Source organism: Cryptomeria japonica, chromosome 9 (assembly GCF_030272615.1).
Source record: "Cryptomeria japonica chromosome 9, Sugi_1.0, whole genome shotgun sequence".
In the NCBI taxonomy this organism is placed as follows: domain Eukaryota; kingdom Viridiplantae; phylum Streptophyta; class Pinopsida; order Cupressales; family Cupressaceae; genus Cryptomeria; species Cryptomeria japonica.
This window is the reverse complement of record NC_081413.1, coordinates 279,843,173-279,854,108: the sequence shown is the minus strand read 5'-3', so window position 1 is coordinate 279,854,108 and position 10,936 is coordinate 279,843,173. Positions and strand designations below refer to the sequence as shown.

Genomic DNA, 10,936 nt, shown 5'->3' with positions numbered 1-10,936 from the left:
GTGATTTAACTTTGATCTAATATAATGACTTCTTGTATAGATTTACACCAATGGTTTAATGTTATTAATATTTTAGCATTGTTTAATTTGTGTCAGGTTTTTCCCGTTTTTCAGCCGAGTAATTGAATTCAATTTACACTTCCAGTTTGAAATGTCAACGTTGTGTAAATGGAATGCTAGCATGATTATATCATTACCAGCTAATTTGGTCATCATTCGGATGGAATGATATGTTTCTCCTTTAACGTCCTAGAAGTAGAATGTTTGACAATAAAGCCACATTATGAGACATAAGAGACCGCATTGACCATCCACAAATTAAAGGAAGCAAATAGAGATATTTACAACACTTGTTAGGTACAAGCCTCCGTAGACCAAAAAATACTCACAAAATATCTTAATATAAATCTCAGAATGCTGCATAACATAAATGCATATTAACTGTTCAACAGGTCAAAATCGTCTGGGAGATAACAAAACAAAATATTTAAATTAATAATTAACATTCTAATTCTATTGAACCTGCCCGAAGATAATCATGACACCAATTGTATTTCAAAATTCAATGAAGAATGCACATTTATAAGATTAAGACATTTTAATCCAGCTCCCTGCGAAGTCGAACTATATAAGTTGCATAAAATAATCGAGAGAAAATGGTTCAAAGAATAAATTACACCAAAGGCAGGCCTGCTTCATGTTCATATACAGGAGCTTCTAGTATATGGAGCATTTCAGCCTGTAATGATAAAGAGCTTCCTTTAAATGGATGATAATTCAGGTCTAACAAACAAAAACCTACTATTATGTACAGTTAAAAGTTTAAAACACCACCACTATCTTGTAAAGAACTAGATGGTTTGTGCACTCACAAACGTTAAGGCAGAAAGCAACTTATGGCAATTCACTATCAGGTCTGAACCTTGTTGATCGTCTTCTCCTAATAGGTCCAGGAGCACTATCAGCTGCCTCATTAGTTGAAACACTGTCCAAATCTTCTTCATCAGTACCCATTATATGTTCAGCCAACATGGGTTGTACTGAAAGCATACCAGGAGATACAAGTTGCCTCCTTGCAGCCCTCCATCTTGCCGGAAATCCTCTAGCATCTGCAAGCGAAGAAATGGGACTAATCATGTGAAACAAGAAGAATGTTGTCCACCAACTTCGAGAAGATGTCAAAATGTCACTTTCATTCCCCTGGTCAAAATGAATACCATCTTCATTTTCAAGAACATAATCCCCAAGCACAACTGCACGGGGCATGGCAGATCGTATAGTACTCAGAACATCCCCAAAATCACGCTGATGTTCTAAATGCCTCCAAGCACGTTGACGGGTAGGGTCCACATCTGCTGGTCTAGCTGTGGGATGCATAGTTCTTGCATGTTTGCGCAATTCTTCATAGGTTCCATTGAAAGCGCAGGATTCATGAGAACAATTTCTTGTCTTCATATTCAAATACTCCCTAGCAGCTTCTACAACCTTCCAGCCATTCACTGTACCTCTACAAAGAGGGCATTTCAATTCAATGTCATCATTCAGGAAAACATCTGTCCCACTCCTATGATGCCGAGTATTCATGAGAAGAGCTGCTCCATTTGCATCCTGTCTTATCAGTCTAGAACTTGTCCTCCCTGACTGCAATGCACTTCTTGTCGGTGAATCTTCCAATGCTTCTGAACTTGATGCCCATGTATCAGAAGGATTCACTCTGGTATTTCCTTGCCCACCTGTTCCAGCAATTTCATCAAAGTTTGTCAAAGCTCTTACACCCGAAGCTTGAGTCCCTGCATTGTCCATAATTGCTTCAAGAGTTCGGCAATTTGACCGCGGCTTTCTATACTGATCAAGGCAATTTGAATGTCGATAACTAGTATCACACATGTATGGACAACAACCATTGTCATAAGAACTACAGACGAGGAGGACAGCATTGTGTGGATGCTCCATACAAATGGGGCATACAGCATCATCCCATTCTTTCTTTTGAGCATCAATTTCTCCATCTTTTGATGTGCTTCCTTCAAGAGACGGATTGTAGTAAGGATGATGCCGATCATGCTTATTCTTGATTGAACTTGAGTTATTGCATTGCTTTGCATCCTTTGGCATCTTTACCTTTTAACTGGGCAAGCACAGTGATATAAGCAAGCAAGCTGTCAGTTACAGGAAGATTCTGTGACTCCATCACGAGAGCATCAAACATTTGCATACCCACTGAGAAGTAAATACTGAACAGACCTGTGGCCAAATATTTTGGTCATTTGAGAAAAGCTACCAAATCAAAAAATATCACCTAGCATATCTTCCTATTCGTGCATTTTTTTTAACAATTCATATAGGAGGAAAATAATATTATAAATATTTCAACCAGCAAAGCAGGCAAATTACTTTCATTTTGTTTGGGGTCTCCGTACACAACTATCTTTCATTTCTTGATAGCTTCTTCAACTCTCCTCACTAGACTTGGTGTTTGACTAATTCTATTTTAAGCCTGGGGACTCTCCTATTTATGCCTCCTTTTCAAGGGCTTTGAAATCTGTCAAGAGACCAGTGTTAATTTAATTAATTGCAAAATGGTGCTTTGCCAATGGCTGGGCTAGTAAAGGCATCAGCAGCTTTGCTGACATGCATGCTGGGGATCAATGGAGTAGCTGAAATAAATTAAAAAGAAAAAATCTCTCCCTGAAAGACAATGAAGTTAAGAACCCATTCATTCAGTTTTAATGAAAGCTTTGAAATTCCCAAAGTTGCATGGGCATGGATACGGTTACAGATTTGGTTACAGATACAGTATAGGCCATATTGAAAATCTCTAATATGGATATGGCTGGATATAACATTCATTAAAAACACATACACACGTAGTTAACACAATTTTCTAAGTTATTATAGGAGATTTTCATTACTTTAAAAACAATAAATAATTATAAGTTGATTTAAAAAATTTACAATATACAAATCGGGACCTATACTTAAATTAACAAAAATGTCATTTAAATCAAAACTAAAATAAATAAAGTAAAATTTAAAATTTTAAAAATAAGGAATTTAATAAACAATAATAATCTAAACTTTTAAAAATATCATTTTCACATTTAATTTTTTTAAATCTTGATGGAAAATTAAAAACTATAACAAAATAAGCAAATATTAATTAAATAATATTAAATTAAAATATTAATAAGATAGTCAAAAATAAACAATTAAATTTATATTAATAAGTTTTATTTATAGTTAAAGAATAATTTTTAAAATTTTTAAAATCTCTTAACATTTCAAGTTTAAGCAACATAATATAAATATTAAATTATAAACAATTATTATTTTAAATCTATAAAATTTAAAATGCCAAAAAAACTGTACAGTTGTGTTGGAAGAACACCTAGAAAAAATGGGTAGCCGAAACAGAAAAAAAAATTGTTTCTCTTTGTCATTTAATGCAGGTTTTGTTCATAAAATATTTTTTGGCACAGTTGAAATTTTTTTAAATTAATTTTAGAAAGATTCACATCAATTTTTTTAAAAATCAAATCACATAGCATCCAGTGCAGCTAGAAAATCAGTTTTTAGCACATGTGGGTACAGTATCCAATGCATATACCTACTGTATCATACGTGTATCTGTATCGGATACGGTGGTACATGCACCTAGGGGGAAGCGTAGGTGCATCTGGCTACTCTGGAAATTCCCCAACTGCCCCCCTCACTCTCTCACCCCACTCTAAAGGCTGTACTCTCAGTCTTGACATGAAAGTTTGGAATGATATCAGATGGATTAGAGGCCATCTCTCCTTGAAAGTATCTAAATATTTGTGTGATAAGTTTGCAGCTGACCCAGTCGTTTGACCTGCGATTGATGAAAAGTAAAGCATCACTTGTCCTCTTAGAGCCTGGGCTTGGTGATTATCTGTGATTTGGTCATCTTGCATTGAACCTAAAAAGGCATGTTTCAGATGGTTATTGACTTTGCAAAATCATATTGTTGGATTCATGTTGCCTAAGGTTGGATGTGACATTGATAAATGCTCTGTTTGCGGAAAAGAGAAGCCATCAAACACCTTTTGAGTTTTCTACAATTGTCCTTTTGCTCAAGCTGCCTGGAAATAGATACCTACAAGACAATATCTTTGCTCTCATAGACCTGCAATTATGGGTTTATTGGTGCTAACATGCAACTTAAATAATGTCTACTTAAATATCGGGGTTCTTGTGGGGAAAACAAAAAGAAGTAATGATGCCAGCTTTGAAATGTAAGGAGAATCCTTACTGACCTCGTCAGTGAAGTCAAAGTCTTATGTATTTCACCACAAATTAACTTACAGCTGAAGATACCTATGCTTATGCTGTGGAATTTCTTGAACAATGGCTATATTAGATTTGATCCTGACTATTTAGTCGATAGAGAATACTTCCTGCATTCCCCTACCTCTTGATTCAACACAAATGGTAACCCCTGTGATGCAAGCTACTACTGAATACAGGAGGGATAAGGTACCAAATATGTATTGGATAACTGATTAGCTCAACCTGCAAATGAAGAGGTGGTGCAACAGCAGGAAAAAAGAGCCTGTGCATAGCAAATGGCTTGAGGTGATAAGGCAAATCAGATGGACAGTAGAAACAAAGAGAGTCAGGCACATGTTGTTGACAATGGCAGTCAGCATGAGGAACAGACTGCTGCAAACAATGACACTACCAAAGCAATCTTGAGGGCCTTGCAAGTGGCTGCTGAGAGGATAGAGTTAAGGAGACAGATTCTGCAAGCTCAAATTTCTAACAGCTCCTCATCTGGAGTGGGACAGGGAAATTGCCTAAACTCTTATTGTACAATCTACTCAGATTCCTCATCAGCTGATTTTTCTGTAAATGTGGGCACCATTTCTGGCTACCTACCTTCTATTGGGAGTGTGATTGAAAATAGGGTGCAGAACATGATCAATATAATACATGGCATTTATGACATGCTGGATGCTAGGGAAATAGAGGAACAGGCACAGAGGATTGTTGCAGCACAGTCAGTGGCTGGGGCAAGTGATCAGAAAGAGCACAGTGAACCTTGATAACAAGGAGTAAGGCATTTCTGGGATGAGAGAGTACTGAATTTGAATTACATCTTTTATGCTAGCTAGCAGAAAACATTTAGTAGACTTCAATCATGGCTTTGTTGTTTATTTAACTATATGTTGCTAAGAAACTTGAATATAGATGCCATACTTCGAGCATATATCTCTTTGTAAACTTATATATCGACAATTTTAAATATGTAATGAATAAAGTACAAATGGCAGTCAATTTCTCATATTAGTACAAACAAATTAATCTCTTTGTAAATTTCTCCTATTATTCCAGATAAATTACCCTTTTTGTGCCTATTTTGAGTTCCTCTAGCACATTGAAAATTTCAAGTCAGCTAAAAAACTTGGCAACTTACTCACCCAATAAATTGCTGCTGAGTTTAGTGGTGATCTATCAGCAAGTAATACCAAAAGAACTTACCAAAAATTGCCAAAACTTGCAAGTCTGACAAGAAAACTCATCAGGCAGGAATAAAGATGAGTCTTTCTTTTTTTCATTTCCTCATTTACACAATTGCTCCTTTAACTACATTGCATTATTGTATCAACTGTTGGTTAATACTTGAAAGGATAAAATATATATATATATATGCCGTACCCGAGAATCTGCACCTGCACCCGTACCCGAACCGGTAACTTAGGTTTTCAAATTGACGTCCTCCTAGTTCAAGCTCTGCGGCAATGTGTTGTCAAGGAGAAACCATCAAGGCCTATACCTTAGAATTATGAGCAAAAAGGAACCCGAAAAAATTATGCATCATTTTCATTCAACTCTTAGGAAAGGACACTTCTCAGGAGATGCCATAGAATGTCAAATACTCAGGCAAGGTATTAAAGGTTTACCATCTCCAAGGATGTCCATCATTATGTCAAGTCCTAGAACCAATGTCAAATCCATGACAAACATGAGAAGAAAGCTCCAATGCCATTGAGCAGCTGTTCTCAGTGGGTAACCTTTTATGCAATGATATTAGATTTTGTAAGTGAGGTAAACCCAAATCTTGGCTTGGGAAACAAATTTGTCTTCTAAGCTACAGATTATTACACTCAATGGCCATAAGCTACTGCCAACAAAAAATTTATAGCTGCAATGGTAATAGATTTCTTGGGGGAGTGTTTTCATGAGATTTGAGATTCCAACTTGTTTAGTGTGTGGCAATGATCCAGCTTCCAAATCTGAAAAAATACCTCTAAGGGGGAATATGATAAGGGTATAATTCTTCAGTTTGAATCCAATTACCACTCTCAAAGAAATGATGTAGCTGAATCTAAAACCAAAAACCTGTTGATAATAGTGAAGAAGACAACAGATTCAACTCCAACAACTTGGTGTGGTTTGTTAAAGTGTACCCTACGTGCGGATAATTACATCCACAAGGAATCCTTAGGGACTAGATATTTTACAATGGTCTATGGTAAGACTCTCATCCTCCAAGTTAGCTTACTTCTTCCCACTTACAAATTTATGGCAAATTTATGGAGGAGAAAGACTGATTCCTGGAAAGAAGAATTAATGAAATCCTCAAAGAAGAAGAAATTTGAGAGTCAGCCCTCAAGAAGTTTGCTAAACACCAGATTCTAGTAAAAATGAGGACAGTTAGGAAGACCACACAAAAGGAATTCAGAATTGGAGATATAGTTCTGATGGGGGCAAGAATCGTGAAAAGAAGAGTCAATATACTAAGGTAGATCCTCTATGGCTAGGACCTTATCAAATATTTAAAATCTCGGAACAAAACACATTTTGATTTTAGAACTTAAGGATTAACTTCCAACATATTTAAATTATAAAACCTAGGAGTAAACTTCCATCTCCCTATCAATGGTCACTATCTCAAGAATTATTTTTCAGCTATCCTCAACATCAAATTACTAAGAAAAAACTTGGCATGGGAAGAATAGGTTTTCTTTTGTTTATTTCAAATTTAGTTTTTGATTTTTGTATGAATCTTGTGCTTTTGTGTTTAGGATTTCATATTCCAAAAGAGGGGACTTTCGGCTGGTTTAAGAGTGTCTCATTGAAAGAGATTTTTGATTGAAAGTTGGGTTGTACTAGTGTTCTTTGGTGGGGTTGAGCAAAGCCTTGTCGAAGTACCATGGAGATTTGGCTTTCAGTACTCTAACATGTCAATAAGCTTATCTAACGAAAGAGCAATAGCATTTAGCATCTTGAAATGGTCTTTGGCTTGATCTTTCTTAAAAAGGTCTTATCAGATGAGGTTATTCTGTACATGAGATGGACATCGAAGGTTCAAGAAATAACAAACAAAGAAGAAGTGCACTAGGTAATACTTACAAATCTGATTTTTGTTTCAACCCTTGCCTTCTAAGGTAGCTTCCAACCCTAAGAAGTTTACTTTGACTTCTAAATTAAGTTTTCATGTCAAAGGGGATGATCAAATCATTTCTTTGACTTCCAAATTTATTATATGTTAGTTTTTACTTATATTTTGTTACTACTTTCTTGTTGGTTAGTTGTAGCGTAGTTAGAAGTTAAAAGGCTTTACAAAGCCATTGCAATGTGATAATGTTCAGTTGAAGATGAATGACTAAATTTGTTGTGTCAGAGCCTTGTGCTCTTTGTTTTCTTCATTTCAATAGTAAAGAATGCAGATGGCCATGGATATATGAGGAAAAACATCCTGCCACAAGAAAGTGAATGCTGACCTAGCTATCATCACAAAACATGACAAGGTAACCCACAGCCAAAGCAAAGTCAACTGGCTGCCACTAAGACAAAATTGTCTCTTCAAAATCATCTTGCCCTAGCCATCCTTCAGCATATTAGAATTGGCCAAAAACAACATACAGCAAGCATATGTATCGATAAATGGCTCTGAGAGTCCATGCTGATGTTTTGAACCACTACCAAGATGCCATCAAACCCAAACTCAAGACACCTATTTGCTGTCCACATTTCTAGCATTCAAAAAATAGCCAAAAGCAATATAGGTCGTCAAACAAAATGATTGTATTCCAGACAGCTGCAGCATGTTGCCAAATAACCTGTAGCGGTTTTTAAAACACTTACAGCACTCTTAAAAGAGATTTTCCTTCGCTATAAGTAATCTTGTGGCAATACAAAATGCTCATAGAGTCACTTCAAGTGACCTTCTTTCTATTGTTAGTACACTTGCAGCATGTGTCTAACTGTAGAACCAACCTGTCCTAAACATCCAATCCAATTCTAAATCACTAACTGACATTGAAAACTCAAACTTTCTGCTCCAACTTTTCATAAACCATTTTTTCATGTCAACCAATATTTCAACTCTTTATTCTCTACCCGCCAATAAAAGATCGAGAACACTCTAAGCACCATCTACCCACTATTCACTCAGTGGAGGATGCTTCCTCTTTCTCTCTACATTCTACTCAACAATCTCTTGTTGGAAGATTTTTTTAACTCTCTCAATCACACCTACAAGATACTCCTGCTCTCAAATATAATGATGCACTTTTGGGGGGGTATGTTGACACTCTTAGAGTCAAAGCCTAATATTACAATCCATATGATTACAAACCTAACTAAGCTGGATATTCTCTCACAAATTGGATTCAAACAAGCTTTTAAATCGGTTGATGTAGTCAAGAATAGAGAGCCAAATTTATGGTGGTCTTGTCCTAGTAACCAAAACCTATGTTTAATACACATATCCCTTAGGCATTATGAAGACTAATTTCTAAAGTTTTAGTTTAAATTTAAAAAACACAACGAAACTGTGAGCAACAACATAGATTGAAAAATTTACGACAAGCCTTCAAAACTTGTATTCACTCACCTGATCTCTCTTTATCAAATCTGAACTCAATTTTTCCGCTTTCTCTAGGAATCTCACCCTGCTGAAAAGAAGCCCCTCATTTTTCTTCTTAGGAGTCCCCTGCTCTTTCCCCCCCCAAGAGTCCCCTCTCTAATCTCATTACTGAAAAAGCAATTTAAAGATTGGTTTTCCAACACGTCATTTCTTGTCTCTTCTCATTCGGGCTAACTCTTTGTATTATGGTCTCTTTGCTTCAATACGGTGGCTCTTCATTTCCATTCGATGACCCTTTGCATTCCATATGAGGACTTTTCGCCTACATTCATGCGAAACACAACATTTAATCAAAGAGGGCTCATTTTATTCGCCTTTTTGTTACTGCAAAACACCTCATTTTTTTTGGTCCAATGAAAGATTGCAGTACCAGCAGGATGCTCCTCCGTCATGAAGCAAGCTTGAACCACATTTTTAAGAATAAGATTCCTGAACGTGGATATAACTTGTACAAGTGATACCGAGGCTCAAATCCCAAATCCAATACTTGGGATGCTCGGAACATGCTCAATTTGTAAGGTTTCTGAAATCAGAACGTCACCAAAATCCCTTCAATAATAAAGAAAATATAGAGACGAGGATTCCTAAACATGGGTATAACTTGTAAAAGAGATACCAAGGTTTGAATCCCAAATCCAATACTTCGGACGATTGGGAAATGCCCATTTTGTAAGGTTTCTGACATCAATAGATCACCAAAATGCCTCATAACTGTTACACCTTAATGTTTGTCACATGTATGCCATACACCTTATTAGAGTGGGCAGATTTGAACCTAAATCACGCTGCTAAGAGAACCTCCATTACCATGACCGTTGCCATAGATGTCCTTGAAACAGACATGGAAATATTAACATAATTAGATATAGGTCCTAAAAATAGGGCTGTCATCTGAATCCATTGTTGCTGTAAAAAGATAAAAGTCATGTTTAAGATCACAGCCCAGTGGAAACGTCCCCTGAGCAATTGAGACCCATTTTTTGAGAGCAAGAAGAGTTTTGGACTTTACATTCTAAGTATTGTTTAATTTGTGTAGCCTTCGAGTTCGAACTCGCAAACTAGGCCCTGCATACACCAGAATATGCAGAAATAAATGGCTTCAAGGCACGTTAATTTAAAGATCGATCGGACCCAAAAGAGCATTTTTATTTCCGGGGGTTGAATCATAAAGTGGGCGGGGAGGAAAATGATCGCCCATAAAAAAGGCCAAACCGAATAAACAATAATAAAAGAGAAGGCAAATTCCATGTTGTAAAGATCCCAAAACAAATCTAAACACTAAAAAACCCACAATTGAAAGTCGATAAATGATGGAAAAAATAGTATGCAAATGCAAGATCACTCCAAGGCACCTGACCTGATTTGGGCTCTGTTTACTCCTCTCCTTCTTCCGCCTCCTTCACCAAATGAACGCAAGGATTGTAATTAAAGAACGGAACTGCCCTTCCTCATCTCTTTCCACTTTCTTTCTCGCTCTTCCTCACGAAAGCTCGTTTTTATTTTCTCGCAGTCATTTCTCGGTTTGCACAATCCACCACGCGTTACCCAAATGCTTGGTTCGTATGGACGACGTGCAAATGTCGTTGTTTATTGGAAAATGAAATAATGAAATGATTTTGGAGATCAAGAATGGTCTACGGGACAACTAATTGCACTCGTCGACACAATTATTGATAGTGTTTAATTTTTTTTAATGCAGTTCCTTTGTTTGATGATTTTGGATTGGTATGTCTTTCAAATTTTTTAATATGTTTTTTTTCAAATAGTTTATTTATAGAGTTGATTGTTGAAGTTTCTTTATATTTAATTTAGATGTTCATATATTTTAGACGTTTAAAAATGAAATGTTTTTCTATTTCTATATTATTGTAACATAAAAAAGTTTATACTATCTTTTTAGTGTAAAAAATATTCTTTTATTCTAATTCTTCTTTGGGTGTCATTTATTTGTAGTTTTTTTTAATATTTGATTCCATTTCTTATGTAAGCTTGTTCACAATGCTTGTAAGTTGGGTTGAATTCTATAATATAATGTTGTCA

General features: G+C 36.0%; 1 protein-coding gene across 5 annotated transcripts; it reads right to left on the bottom strand.

Annotated features, from left to right (window-relative positions):
* Positions 1 to 529: 529 nt before the first annotated feature.
* Positions 530 to 10,544, bottom strand: LOC131048610 (uncharacterized). 5 transcript variants are annotated; one of them, XM_057982629.2, is made up of 3 exons: positions 10,254 to 10,544; positions 873 to 2,128; positions 530 to 739 (listed from the first exon to the last, which is right to left on the bottom strand). In XM_057982629.2, the coding sequence occupies exon 2, from the start codon at positions 2,113 to 2,115 to the stop codon at positions 895 to 897; it is 1,221 nt and encodes a 406-aa protein (XP_057838612.1). In that variant the 5' UTR covers positions 2,116 to 2,128; positions 10,254 to 10,544; the 3' UTR covers positions 530 to 739; positions 873 to 894. The 5 variants fall into 5 exon arrangements, with proteins under 5 accessions (XP_057838612.1, XP_057838615.1, XP_057838614.1 ...); XM_057982632.2 differs by adding an exon at positions 2,395 to 2,542 and having other exon boundaries at positions 530 to 2,244; positions 10,254 to 10,523; XM_057982631.2 differs by having other exon boundaries at positions 530 to 2,244; positions 10,249 to 10,523.
* Positions 10,545 to 10,936: the final 392 nt, after the last annotated feature.